A 15,258-nucleotide genomic window follows, 5' to 3' on the forward strand; every position below is an offset into this window, starting at 1 on the left:
CCCCTTCCATATTTGTATCCCCCACACTCAGCAGTGTCTGGCACAAAGAAGGTGCTTAATAAATGCTTACTGACTCTCAACTACGAAGTCTGACTTGTAACCGTATCATCCAACTGAAATTGCTCTCTCCAAAGTCAGTAATGATTTCTTAACTGACAGATCCAACAGCTCATTCTAAATTCTCATCCTCTTTGACCTTTCTTCATCTTTTATAGTCAATCACCCTCTTCAATTTGCTAACTTTCTTCTCACTAGTGTTTCATATTTTTCTCCTAGTTCTCTTCCTATGACTGCTCCTTCTTAGTCTCCTTTGTTAAATCTTTATCCAGGTCACGCCCACTAACCATGGGTGTCCCTCACAGCCGTGTTCTAGGGCCTCTGATCTTCTCCCTCTATACTATTTTAATTAGTGATCCCAACGACTCCCATGGATTCAACCATCATCTTCATGGTAAAGATCCTCAAATCCACTTATCCAGCCCTAACCTCTGCTGACCTCCAACATTGCATCTTCAACTGTCTATTGGACATTCTGAACTGGATATCCCCAACATCTTAAAACTCAACATGTTCAAAACTAAACTCCTAACTCTCCGCCCTCCATACTCCCCTCTAACTTACCTAAGTCTCAAGGTTACCATCATCCTCCCAGTCACCAAGGTTTACAACTTGATTGTCACCCTCAACTCTTCACTTTTCTAACTGCCCATATCCAACCTGCTGCCAAGACTTGTCAATTTTACCTTTATCTATTATATACCTACTTCTCTCCTATGATACTATCACCACTCGAGTGCACAGACCTTTATCACCTGACACCTAGAATTCTCCAATGATTTACTGGTTGTTTTACCTGCCACAAGAATCTCCTCACTCCAGTCTATCTTCCATTCAGCTACCAAAATAATCTTCCTAAAAAGCAAACCTGACCATGTCTTTCCCTCACACCCACCACTCTATAAACTCCACTAACAATTCCAGGATTGACTATAAAAACCTGTTGGGCATTTAAAACCCTTCATATGAACCTGCCATTCCCCTTCTCTCACAGCTCTAATTTTCTTATATCTCCTCAGGTACTCTGCAATACAGTGACACTATCCACTCTGCTATTCCTTGAACAAAACATTCTATCCACCACTCTGGACATTTTCACTGGCTGTCCCCTATGCCTAACACTTTCTCCTTCCTCATCTGTCTACTGGCTTCTTTCAAGTCCCAGCTAAAATTCCACCTTCTTACAAGAAGCCTTTCCTGATCCCCCTTAAATCTAAGGCCTTCCTTCCATACAGGGATACATTCCCAAATTACCCTATAAAATAGCTTGTCAGTCAGTTACTTACATGCTGCCGTCCTCAGTAGCCTAGTGGCTGACTAGGGACTGCCTTTTGCTTTTTTCGTATCCCTTGTGCTTAGCACAATGCCTGGCATAGAGAAAGCACTTAATATTTACTGACTTAAGACACTACTCAGACTCTACAGCTCACTTTCACTGGCAAACTTATTTTCATTAAAGACCTTTACTTCACTTATCTAGAATTCTGTCTAGAAGGCAGGAAAAAAGTCTGGATGATTTTTCAACCATCTCCAGTTTCTGATATTCAGGCAGTGAGGATAACTCTAAATTGGTGTGAAGTCTACCTCTCTTTAAAACAATTTTATATTCATTATGGAAATATATTAGGAAGGGACTGATTAGTAACTAATTTCTCTTAACTCAGCCCCACCCCTCCTGAGATTCTACGACTCTTTCCTCAATATTACTAGTTCATAAATTTCCTTGCTCCTTTTTATATACATGGGTATTCCTGGATCTGTTACTTTAAATTAATTTAAGCTTTTCATAACCAATTCTGCTGTTATCTGTTTACTGTCTAGTTCCTTGTCTGTTGTCCTGGGAAAATTGATCCCTGACTTGAGATCTCTCTCTGAGAAGGCAGCAATGTCAATTCCTTTTTTTTTTTTTTTGATTGGGCAAACTTAAGTTCTCATACTAACAAATATATAAATTGCTAGAGTTACTAATCTGCACTGTTAAGAGTGTACTCCAGGGAGGAAATTCTACCTACAAATACAGAATGACTAGCAATTATTCTGCAAGTTATAGTTGCCTGAACTTTATCTAAAGCAACATAGCTAATATTCATAAAAGGTGGGATATGAATTGTCTTCTTGACTTCGTGGCTGGTCCTAAGGATTCTTAACATGTAACATTTTAAATAGTACTTTAAAAATCAAGATATATGAAAAACCTTTGTTTGGCCCTATGATTTCACATGTGTTAGGAAATTCCAGAAGAAATTCTAGTGCAGAATTGTAACTGTTCTGCAACCTATGGTCTTAGAATTGCCTGAGGAATTGAGATGTTAAATGATTTGCCAAGAGTCACACAACCAGAATCTGTCAGAAGTAGGCCTTGAATATAGGTATTCTTGGCTTCAAAGCCGGCTTCTCTATCCATTACGCCATGGTAGTACTTGGCTTCCAAAAAGCAAAAAACCCCAAATCTTATTAATTTTATAATTATTTAGAAGAGCCATGCAGACTACCTTGGTATTATAAAATCATAAATTCTTTAGATGGATAATACAAAGTGAAAACTGGAAGGCGTAGTAACTCTAAATTACCAGAGCTGTACAACAAATGCTATTATGTCTCACAATTCTAAGGAACCGGCATTTTCTTGCTTTTAATCAATACCTTGTCTAAAAGACATTCCTGTCATTATACTTGGGCAGATACCTGCATTGTCTTTGCAGATGCTAGAAGAGTTACTGTTCTCATTGCTTTGGTATAGATGCTGAATTCTACTCTCTTGGGATACAGACGAGGTTTGAGTCATCCCTTCTTCTAGGGCTTGCTTCATCCAGCGCTGAAATAAAAACGTCCGATAAATGATCAGTGATAATGCTTTTTAAAAGTGTGTTTACCTATGTAAAGTATGTTAACCAGGATACCATGTTAATTAGTGAGGAATGAAAATCCACAAACTCACTCAGCTTTGTAAACTAACATATATTCATGTCCTGTGCTTCAGCATAAACACACTGCCCAATTAACTCCTTGGAAAAAAACAAAAACCAGGAAATTAGCTTTAAGAATGGGGTCCAGAATAGTAAAATCAATGGAAAACTGAAGTTGTTCTCAATTTTTGTGGACTAGTGAGGCATTCTGAAATTTCCTTGAGAGCCCCTTCTCATACTGAATGAAACCAACTAAAAAAAAACCCAACCATCTCTAGGTGTCGCCTGCTCCATGCTGAGAATACCTCCTGAAGAGGGAAGGAATTTGAAGATAAGTAATTTTCCACTATAGGTACCACAACATGCTCTCAGTGATTCAACTCTCAAATGTAATATCCTGTGGTATCTTTCTGACAAGTGCTGTAATTAAATTATACATGATTAATGCTAATCACTAGAGGAAATAACCTTTGGTAGAAACCAAAAAGAGCATAAAATCAAACAGAAAGGCTCTCTAACCATCTACAAATTTCTGTAGTGATTATCAGTGTCTAAATTCATAGTGAAGATATGGAACATTTGGGTAGGGCTGTATAAGGTTAGGATAGTTAAATTATGTATCCTGTAGAAGGGAAAATTTCTTACTTCTAATTTGTGTTCTCTTAAGATACACAGTTGTAGGATCTCACCACTCTGTGTCTCTCCTGCCCTAACACAAGACAGATTGGATTCTGATAAACATCAATTTCTGAGTCAAACCCTCCCCCAAATGGGAAGAGCAAGGGTGAATTATCATAATTTTACATTTTTTCGAGAACAAGAATTATAGTAAGTAAATATTCTCTTCACCAAAATAAAGCAATTCTAACAGATCTTCACTCTTGGAGACTCAAGGCATGTTTGAGGAGAAACTGGTCAAGAAATGCTAATTTTGCCTTGAAAGCATCATCTTGTGTCACTGCCGTATGTCAAATGACAAAAATAAAATTGTAAATATCAAGATGAGTATTTAAGTATATAAAAATAGCTCCCTAAAAGGTCATCACTTTTCAGGATACCATGTTGTCAGAAAAATACAGGATATGACTTCTCTTACCTTGAAAATTTTGGTTTCAGAAATTACAGAGCTAGACTGAAATTCCAACAGTTCAATCACATCACTGGAGAAATGAGGATATTAAAAATATGAGTCTAAAATGAAGTGAGTAAGCAATCCCCATTACTGCAGATGCTCTCTGTATTAGGATCTCTTTTTTTTGAGTAGTCTGGACTCATTTGTGGTCACTATGCTTTGTCCTGATGAGTTTAATCTTTTTTGGAATTTTTCTAAAATGTTAAGTGGGCTAGCCTAAAAAAATAAAATTGGTTCTAACAATAAAGTAACACGAAACCACTAAGACTTCAGGGCAGGGAGGTCCCAGGCAATGAAAATAAGGACTCCACGACTCTATAAAGAATCTTTACATCTAAAAGGCTCCAATTAAATTGAAAGATTTAAAAACTTGGACTAAAAACTCTTCCACCAGTTGAAATGTATGTTATTTCTTAAAATGTCTACTTCTTTGTGAAACATTCTAACTTTCTCTGAATAGCAAGTTCTGGTAATGGCTCTCTAGAACCTTGTGTGTTACAGACTGTTCCATGCATGTCTATCTTGTTCTCTGTACTAGATGGCCCTTGTTCTTCAGGAGCCTATAATTATTATTTTACACTTTTTGGGCACTCTTTCCAACCCTGGCCCAAATACCTCAAGGAGTACTGACCTACCAGCAGATACTCAAATATTTGTTACTTTGAAATTATGTGAAGACGAATATGTAATTAAAATGATTAAGTCTTTAATGCACACTATTAAATTTTAGTTCAAAGGGCTTTGTTAATAAGTAGGGTGAGTATTCTAATGAATCAAGGATAATAGCTGCCCCTATCCATAGCTTCTTTTTTCAATGTTCAATCAGAGACATGCAGAGAACACAGTGGGGTAATATAGATAGGATAGTGCCTTTCAGGAATCTACCAAAATCATAAGGTCAACTAGAAAAACATATAACCCCACACCCAGTTTATTTTACTAGTACTCTGACATTAATATCAAGGGTCAATTCTGTAATAATACAGTAATTTTAATTATCCTGGGTACTCTAGGAATCAAAATTAGTTATAGATACAACTTGTACCTACATTGGGTCTGTTAGTATCAGCCAGTATACCTTAGGACTCTAGACTGTTCTCAGGACTCCAGATATTAAGTGTACAAAGATTTTAGTAGAATTTTTATGTGCAATCAAACTCAGGTGGCTCTCCTGTGATGAATACTTTGTTAATTATCTAAAATATATACCCCTCTTCCCACTTTACCCTTTTTAAATGGTTTAACTGATTCAAAGTAATACTCAGAAGATTCAAATGAATCATTTATTTTCTTAAAACTGTGCTCTTATTGTTCGATAAAATACATATTATACTTAATGTAGATATATATAGATTTCATATTTAGACCAAATTTAGGTCAAAAAATGTATTTCAGAGCAAAAGTTTATGCTGATGATTTTTCATATTCTTTATGAGCAATGTGATACAGAGCAAAGGGCACTGGTTTTGGATTCAGACAGGCCTGAGTTTGAATTCTGCCTCTTTGAGCGTGACTTTGGACAAATCATTTAGCCTCTCTGAGCCTCAGTTTCTTTTTTTTTTTTTTAAACTGGGAAAAACGACGTGTGTGTGGCTTTGCAAACCTAAAAACATTATATAAATGCCATTATTACTATTACATTAAAATCATGATACATTCTCACAAAATTTTTTTTAAGTAATTTAATTCTTCTAAAATACCACTGAAGCATATGATTGTTCTAATGCTTGACAGAAAAGTGGCTATACATATTCCACATAAAGCAAGACAGATGATAGAGGATAAAGAAAAACATTTTAAGACTAGAGAAGGAATTCTGGTCTAAGTGGGAATACTGCCTTTTTGCCAAATTACAAAGGTAAGAGGTAGTTATGTACTCAAATGAGACATCTCAAAGAGATGTCTCTGCCTGCCCTATGTGACATGGCCATAACCACATCTTTTTAATTCCCTCAGGTCTCCATTTAGGTCAGGAATACAGGAATAAATATAAAGCAAAGGAGAACTGATATTGTAGGCAGTTCAGAATCAAGAGCTGGAAGGGACTCAAAGATATCTGGTCCAGTACTCTTTAAGGACTCTACTTAACTCTTCCTCAAAGAGTTGTCAATAATCCTAAAGAGGGCAGGGGAAGGATATTCCATTACCTACTACATTTTAAAATACTTAATATTCTCAGGAGTGCATTATATCCAGCTAAAGACATACAAAAGGAAACATTTTTCTTTATGTGCACAAACCATACCTCACCCACTTTTTTTAGACTAAGGACTGTTTCCTAGGCCTTATAAAGCTGGCTCTAATTCCTACACACACAACACTCTCAAAATGCAGAACTTAAACATTTGCAATCTAGTCAGGAGTGGATAAACGCCAGGTACATAGGTAGACTATTTCCTGGCTTCTGCTGTCACATTCCTGTTAAAATTAAAGACAATGGAAATTCATGAAGTCTTTGTCAGGCAAACTTTTTTTCTTCTCAGATAGCATCTGAGAATTATAAGTATAGTCTTTTTGGATGACTAGGTATGAGGAAGTTCCTGAAATAAAATTCCTCTTTTCTAGTTTGGTAAATACCCAAATATAAATTATTTTAAAGAAATACTCTCTGGGATTTTCTATAAAAAGCATGCCACTGTTGTGCAAATACTAAAGCTGCTCATTGTTATGGTTATCAACTACCGAAGTCTCTCTAAGCTGTTCAAAGAAGTACTTTAAGTTCCACTAATTTCACTTCAAAAATTTTCCCACGCAAATTGATGAGTGTCACAAATACTTCAATAAAGCATGCAAGAAGGAAGGAGCCCACACTCTAGGTGAGTGCTGCTAGGCTAGCAGTGGGTGCCTTTCCTCTCTCTACAATCCCTGTGCCCTCCTCCCTTTTGTATCCCACCCTCCTTGCTTATCCCTTCCCTACCCCCTTTCCCACCCCCATTGTTCCTTCCCCACTGCCCAAATTATTTCTGCTCTGCAAGGGAGGAGGCAAGCTGTAAGTGTGGAGGGGTCAGGAAGGACCTGCCTGGAGTTGGAGGCTTCAGCACATCAAATAATTTATATGGAACATCCTCATGTATGTGATGCTATAGTTCCAGTGGAGGAGGGCAATGTGGCTGTCAGCCATGGCAGACATTGAGGAAAGCAGCCTGAATCCAGATCTGAGGATAAGAGAAAAGGGAGTTCCAGGGAACAGACTCTGCCTCCAAGGAAAAAGCTCTCCTGAACTTCTGGTAATGGGGAAAGGGCATTAAAAGGTCACCCCTACTCTGAGTAGGCAAGGGACCTTCTTCTGAGAAACAACTCTGGAAAATATCTGAGGCCTATGGGGAATTCATGAAGAACGTGACATAAGCAAACAGACATCATTGCAGCTAGATCCAAATACAATAGGCAAGGGGGAAAGGGAGAAGGTGGAGAGGCACTCTCAATACACTCCACAGATACTCGGGAATCAACAATTCAAGTAATATAGTCAATTGCATTAAGGGAATGTTAAAAAAAAAAAAAAAACCAACCAAACCAAAAAACAGGAAATCTCACCAATCATAACTCATTTTCCCCCTCTAACCTCTACCAGATGATAATATTGACTGAGTTACTTTTAAGGTAAGACTTAATTTTTCATTTATAAAAGACTGCTATAGAGGACCTAGTTTCTCATAGTCATAAAATGAAAATCGTAAGCAAGACTTTGCTCTTTCTCTCTCTCTCCTCTACCTACCCAGTCATCACTGTTACTTACTTTCACCCAGCAATTTCAAGGGATCTCACAAAAGACAACAGCAAATACTCACAAATTTGAGCATGTAGAATGTAGTACACATTCCACCTTGGCCCCACGGATTTCTTGAGGCATCCGTATTCATGGAGGGATAACTAATTCACTGTAAACCCACATGCCAAAAACATGGCTATCTGGAGAGTATGCAGTCCGTAAATTAGGTAGGTCAAGATTACAAGTTGCCTAAGTGAGAGAACATAGTGAGCCTAGACATACCTTCTTACAGGAGCTGAATGTGCCATCAAGGAGAAGGGGCCTTCGACGCCTCTCAGGGATGAAGGGTGAGCCAAAGCGGATGTAGTGTTTGGGGGTGGTGCAAATTAACGGGGAATGGACAAGGCCAGGCAACATGTTGAGGGTTGTTGCCAGCACAGTTGGGTCCGTGGTGATGCGTAGAGGGCACTCCACAGGGCAGTCATGCTTCTCTGCTTTGTCATTCAGCCACTCTGTAACTAGATACTAAGGCAGAGAGAGAGCATTAGCAGATGCTGTAGGGGAACGAGAATCAGCAGCTCAGCTCGTCTCTCATCTGAAAAAAAAGAGACCAGGAGCCACCACCAGGAGCCACCCCAACCGAACCCCTGTGAGCAGTGTGAGTCCGTTCTCACTCAAACTTCTGAGGTCAGGTTATGCTAGCTACATTTTTCAGTCTCTTCTCTAAGTGAAATCTCAAAGGGCGGCAAAATAACCTCAACCCTGAACATCACAACCACTTTCCCAAAAATTTTTAAGACTAGAGCAGTTTAACTTGACAAACACACAGATCTCCACTCCCAGGTATTACAGGTGCTTTCATTTTTATGTGAGACAGGCCTGGACATGCCAATCTGATGACAGTATTTCTTACCTTTTTGGTTTTAGGGTATTTGAAAACAGCCCGGTTAACCTGGGTTCCAGCAGCCAATATTACTGCTGGGTCAGACCCCGTCAAAGGTCTGCTTTCTCCTATATTGTCCACACTTCCAACTTCAACTGGGGTTATTGAGTTGCCATTTCCTCCTTCATCCAGAAGAACTTGTGATAATTCCACCTGCTGTGAACTGGCTTGTTTCTGACGCTTTAGTCTTTGGGCTGAACTGGTCCGGTACCGGGAAATTCGACTTTTGGGTCGAGGCCTAGAAGGTCTTGATGGAGTTGGTTTGATGATAGGTTTATCGGTACCAGTATCCTATAATAGCAATGTCAAGATCTTAGAAATTTATTAACAGCAACTTACTTCTTCTCTAAGTACTTTTTTCTTCTAAGTAGCCAAAGATGAAACAGAGAAACTCAGAAACACTCATTTTAAAAGAACTCTCAAGTACAACTCCCACTCCCCACCCTCATATGGGTTTTGTGCTTTAAAGCAGCCAAACAGGCAATCAATGTTTAATTTCTGAAAGGGAATTAGGAAATGAGATAATGTATATATATGTTGCAGCAAGTAAGCCTTAAAGCACTATATAAATGCTAAAGACAATCTGACTAATTCTACTGCTCATGGGCTTTCCTAGAGTAGACTGACAATTAACTTAAACTTGGGCAGTTATGTGGCACAGTGGATAAAGTATTAGATTTGCAGTTAGCAAAATCTGAGACACCTATTAAAACTGCCTCCTCCAGCCTCAGTTTCCTCACTTGTCAAATGGGGATAACAGTACAATACCTCTCCCAGAGTTGTATGGAGATGAAATGAAATTATATGCAAAATACTTTGCACACCTTAAAGCACCATAGAAATGTTAGTTATTATTATTATTATGTTAAATACCTAATAGCAGGGTTCTTAGCAGAAAGGGCTTGGGGAAGGATGGCTGGTTTCTTATTCAGGTGCAAATAAAGTATTTTTGTTGTTTTGCTGAAGCACAGAATTTAAGGTTAATGGTAGGAAGGAAAAAATATGTGTTTTTAGGGGGCAGGGTACTAGGAGAACCGTTTACTGTAATACGAGGAGTTTTGGTATAGAAGCTGACAGATCTATTAGGAAAGATTTTCTGTTAGAAGGTTTCTGGTTATTACAAACAGCCATTTAATTTTAGCTGGCTACCTGCCTTCCACCCCCCACCGTCAGTTTCAAGGGCTGGTATAAAGGGATCAAACTGCCTTGTACACAGTGATATTAAATAAAACTATTCTTTTTGGGGCAGCTAGGTGGTGCAGTGAATAGAGCACTGGCCCTGGAGTCAGGAAGACCTGAGTTCAAATCAGACCTCAGACACTTGACACACTTACTAGCTGTGTGACCTTGGGCAAGTCACTTAACCCCAAATGCCTTTCCTCCCCCTCCAAAAAGCAACGCCCCCCCCCCCCCATTCTTTTTATCATTATAGGAGATCATAGGTAGGTTGGGGACCTCCACAAGATACACAATTTTCAATATTATAACGGCAAGCCCTTCAAGTTCCTCTTACCCCTGCTTGGGCAGACCTCCGGGTATTCACCCCCATACTATTTGGGATGCTTGAGATGGTCACATTGAAAGCTGAATTCCTGTCTTCAGGTTCAGAGTTCTCTGTTTTTGACTCTTCTAGCACAGGAACCTCAGAGCCAGGAGTCACCTCTACATCCGGACGGGCCCTCTCCAGTGGCTGCTCTCGGCGCCTTTTTCTCTTCTCTAAATTTTCAAACATATGCATGATTGCTTCAACCTTCCTGTCTTCTCGAGACTGGGGAAAGGAAAGGAGGACGGAGCATTAGCCAAGGACTTCAGAAAACAAGCAAGCAGAGCAGGAACACTGTCTGAGATAGAAATCAACTTGGAAGATAGGGAAAACCATTATCAAGACAGTGTCATGATGGAAATTCACACAAATTAAGTTTGACTGGAGTGAGAAAACATCTGACAAAAGGCACTGAGATGGACCCATAAGGGACAAAGAAACATGTAGTAAGAATAAAACCCTGACCCTCAAATTAGTTTACATATAGTTATGAATGAAAGATACAGACAGAAAATCAAAAGAGAAGATGAATGATTTGCTTAAAAACATTACAATATTTAATGAAAAGATGATAGGCAAACTAGAGAACAGTATTTTTCAACTTGAAAGTATTTCTGATTCTGAAGGAAACTCCCTACTTTCACCACCAAAATGTAGAATGTTTTGCATGAAGGCAGTAGATATAAAAAAGGACATCTAAAGTGGTACTAACCCGCCTGTTAGGGCCCAGGATTCCCTGCTCATCCACAGCCTCTTCTGTCTCTTCTTCCAGCTTCTCTTCAGGATTGTCTGGATCCTTTAAGATAGAGGCTAATATTCAGTAGTATTCTTGAACAATGGACATAACCAGTGAATTTGTTTTGGTAGTCTGACAGTCACTAGAAACAACTTCCTGTACTTTAATAAAAAAGGTGTTAGAGGGCAATATGGTTCAAAAAATAATATAATTAATTCCCTAGGGTAGAACTTAGAAAATAACTGAAAGGTAGTTAAGTAGAATACCCATAGATATTCATGATATACTACCCCATCATTGACATCAAGGGCACTAAGCATTACAATGTGACCCTACAGTTCTTTAAAAAAAAAAAAAAAAAATAAGACCATATGGCAACCTAGTATCCCCCTACTTTGGAGGCTACATCTGTTAACAACCAATCATCATCCCAAGAACAAGGGAAATTACCTCATTATCACTGGCTACAGTTACTCCTTCTGGAGCTTCCTCTGGCTGCTGATTACTGCTTTCATCCAAAACATCATTCTGCTGTTCCATCTCTAGCTCCTTACGACGTGCTTTCCGCCGTCTTGTCTCTGCTCCAATAGAGAGTAGGCTGAGAGGAGGTGGGGGTGGAGGATCTGCAGCAGCATTTGGATTCCGTCTCTGTATAGGGCAATTCCGATTCCCCTTGTGACATGCACAGTCCACTTTATAATTACTGCTCCAAAGAAACAAACACAAGTGCTCTCCTCAGTGTCCCTGAAAATAATTTACATTACCGGTCCATTCTCTTGAAATACTGGTATAGGTCTCTCTTCTGATAATCTCTGGACAAGCAGTGCCATACACAGACATTGAGGGGGGATGGGATACTGAATAAATATTTTCAAAATCCTGTACTCCTTTTATGTATGGCTCCATTCCCTCTCAAGGTCAGAGGGTAGTACTAAAAGCATTTTAGTCTTGACATTCAAATGCTTACACACTCTCTCTCTCTGTCACACACACACACAAGCACACAGTTTTAAACTTTTAATATTTCAAAATTTTGTCAAGAGGTTGGGAACTGTGTGTATATATATATACATGCTTATGCAAGTTTTCAGGTTTTAGGTACCTATTCCCCGTCCATTATCACAATCTGCTCTCCCTACTAGTAGGCTGAAATTATTACTTGAATTAATCAAGAAAGGGAAAATATAATATATGTTTACAGGGAGGGAAGAGAGACCAAATATTTGAGAACATCTGTCTTCTATCCAATTTCAAGTCATTTAGTATCTACTATAAGCCAGATAATAAAGAGACAAAAAAAAAAAAATCAGTCCCTGCCCTCAAAGAGTTTATATTCTATGTTTTTCTAACCTGGCCAGTTATAAAACACTAAAAATGTAAGCTCTAAGTGGGCCAGTGGTCACAGTAGTAAAATTTAAAAGGTACCTAGTAAAGCTTTTGTATGTCATAAAGGCTAATTACTGGTGGTTCACTTTTCATGTAGGGTAATCCATGCTACTAACCTCCAGATGCTTCTGTTAATATCCCTAAATTGTGCCATCTTTGGCAAAAGAAAAACTTCCTTGAGTTTTGGGCTTGGAATCAGAAAACTTGAGCTCAAACCCTAGCTCTGTCACTACTCACTGACTATGTGACCCTGGATAAATCACTTAATTTTTCTGGACCTCATTTTCCTTATCTGTAAAACTAAAGAGTTAGACCGATTTTAAGGTCCTTTTCAGTTCTAGAGCTACAATCCTATGATCCTTGCTTTGCACCTTCTGCTCAGTAAAACAGTCATTGTATCTCCTGAAAGTCACTGGCAACCTTATTTCCCTTAACTCCCACTAGATAGCAGAAAATGCTTTTCAAATTAATCTCAGCAAGAAAATGGCAACTATGAAAAAAGGGGTCAAAGCATATAGAGCAGAATGAAAAGATTTTCATCCATAAAAAGAAAACCATTGTATTAGGATGTGTTTTGGGAGATCTTACCAATTACTGTATTCATAATCAAAGGCAATGGTGACTTCTGCATCCTTGGTGATAGCAGAGGCTGCATAGATACACAGGTGGATCATTCCATCTGCAATCATGTGCCGTACCTTCAGAAACAAAGAAAATAATTACCAAGTCATCAAAAAAAGTCTTGGGACTCACTGTAAGAAGAAAAACAGCTTTAGATTAATGATTCCCAAACTTTAAAGAACTCAGATGCTTTATTACTTTTTTGACTGACTGCATGATCTTCCTCAAAACTGGTGTATAGCATTAAAAACGAAACAAGAAAACCAACTGAATGTTACACATGCAGGGGCCAATAAGTCAATCCAAATCTCAGTTTGCCAATTTGTAAAAGCAGACATAGTAACATTTAATGTACTCACCTTTAAGGGTCATTATGAGGAGCATATGAGAATGTGTGCAATGCATTTTGTCAACTTTAGTAAGTTATATAAATGTCAGTTATTGTTATGAATAACCTTTTGGAGTTTCAAAGTACTTATACATATATTCATTTGAGTTATGACAATCCTGAGGTAGGCAGGTTGGTTCTACTATTGTCCTCATTTAACATATAGTGAAACTGAAGGTGAAGTTCTGTGTTCAAGATTATCCAATTAGTAAAGGAAGGTCCAAGCTGGCATGGTAACCCAAGTCTTCCGAATCCTAGAGTACAGTGTTTTTTTAATAACTGTGTGTTGAGAATATTATGATAACCCAGTGAAATAAATGGAGACAAACAAGAGGTCATAAAACCATGCCTGAAAATCAATGCTCTAAACCTTAAAACCACCACGATTTATTTATTTTACTTTTTACCATGGAACTAAAATTTATTTTGCTATAAGCAAACATTCAGTACCTTTTGTTTCAATGAATCATCTGGCTGTGGGTCTATTCTGACTATTCTACTGTCTAATGAATTCTATCTGGAAAGGTGCAACATATTAACATCTTTTTTTACAATAAAGTATCAGATGTCGGAAAAGTTGTGGCTAAACTATCAACATAATCTACCATTTGGCTATGTCTTTCATAGTTAATTATTACCTACTTCTTACTAATGTAGTCTCTAACTAATGTTCTACCATTTTTCACCTTAGAAAATTCTACTTGATATTTCTATTTTTTCCTCTCTGAATAAAATTCAGTTTCTTCCTGTCAGGATGGAAACATCAGTGTTTAAGAACTTCTCAAGAAAGGTCATAAATACCAATCTACAAGTATCTCTATGGATGATATCAGCAGAATATTTTTGTAGTTTGTTGTGGATGGCTTGCATTTCCATTAAAGGAAGAATAGCGTAATGCATTGAAATCTTACCTCTGCATTTGGGGTACAGGATCGCCTGATGAACCGAGCATCATTACCAAAAGTGCGGGCATCAACACACATCTCTACACCATTGAATTTGGAGTAGAACAGCACAAAAGGGTATGGTCTAGGGACACAATGAAAATTCTTGTAATTCTTAACACAAATGCAAAGGCCACCCCATGACTCCAAATATGAAGCAGATGCTGACACATCCTTTGTGATGCTCTAATTTAGGAAACACTGTATGCTTGTCTACTTCTGGTTAAAGAATAAGATAAGTCCACAGCAGTGTTTAACACATAGTACATGCTTAATAAGTGTTTCTTGGCAGATGAGGTAGGGGCATATCTGTTTCAGAAAGGAGTCATTACTTTATACATTCTAGAATTTTTAGATTTGTTTGCAGTTCCCTATAAATGGGCCTCAGATTACAGAAGCTAATCTCTCTCAAAGCAGGTATAGTATTATCTAGGATGAATTCCTTCCTAAGAATACTGGTCAATCAAGGCCCTTTTTGGCCTTCATCATAATTCATTGAAAGATGCTCTTACTTTTTGAAGAAATGCCCATTGACCTCAAATTGCTGCCGTAACATGACTTTCCCTCGATACTCTATTATAAGGGTATCCAATGCCAAGTCTCTTGCTGCCCTGAGGATCTTCCGGTGTTTCTGAACACGAGTAACTCTTCCCAACTGGAGCTGAATAAAAACCAGGGTACAAACATTAGATATCAAAACAGAACAGGAAGCAATAATTTAGGAGAGACTTTAGTATATGGAGTAAAAATAAGGCCAGCACAGGAAAAGGTACCAAATAGCTTAGATGTCATCTATTCATTATATTACTTAGCCCAACGAAGAGAAACTCTGAAAGAACTACAATGACCTTGAAATAATTCCTGTTATTTTCTAGGGAATACCTTCATCT

General features: G+C 38.2%; 1 protein-coding gene across 17 annotated transcripts in view; it reads right to left on the minus strand.

Annotated features, from left to right (window-relative positions):
* The window catches only part of SETD5 (SET domain containing 5), a 73,793-nt gene that overhangs the window by 17,276 nt on the left and 41,259 nt on the right, over nucleotides 1-15,258 (minus strand). For 13 of the 17 annotated variants that reach the window (XM_069084026.1, XM_069084021.1, XM_069084011.1 and 10 more), the window contains 9 exons: nucleotides 14,881-15,029; nucleotides 14,336-14,453; nucleotides 13,004-13,113; nucleotides 11,480-11,735; nucleotides 11,006-11,089; nucleotides 10,264-10,518; nucleotides 8,721-9,041; nucleotides 8,090-8,332; nucleotides 2,743-2,872 (listed from right to left, as the gene is read on the minus strand). In XM_069084026.1, the coding sequence (XP_068940127.1) occupies nucleotides 2,743-2,872; nucleotides 8,090-8,332; nucleotides 8,721-9,041; nucleotides 10,264-10,518; nucleotides 11,006-11,089; nucleotides 11,480-11,735; nucleotides 13,004-13,113; nucleotides 14,336-14,453; nucleotides 14,881-15,029 (1,666 nt within the window). The remainder of the gene's footprint in view (nucleotides 1-2,742; nucleotides 2,873-8,089; nucleotides 8,333-8,720; nucleotides 9,042-10,263; nucleotides 10,519-11,005; nucleotides 11,090-11,479; nucleotides 11,736-13,003; nucleotides 13,114-14,335; nucleotides 14,454-14,880; nucleotides 15,030-15,258) is intronic. The other 4 variants (XM_069084027.1, XM_069084022.1, XM_069084025.1 and 1 more) reach the window with 1 other exon arrangement.

Source organism: Petaurus breviceps, unplaced genomic scaffold (assembly GCF_028583685.1).
Source record: "Petaurus breviceps papuanus isolate PSGF00001 unplaced genomic scaffold, PetGlider_PUasm1.0 174, whole genome shotgun sequence".
Lineage (NCBI taxonomy): Eukaryota > Metazoa > Chordata > Mammalia > Diprotodontia > Petauridae > Petaurus > Petaurus breviceps.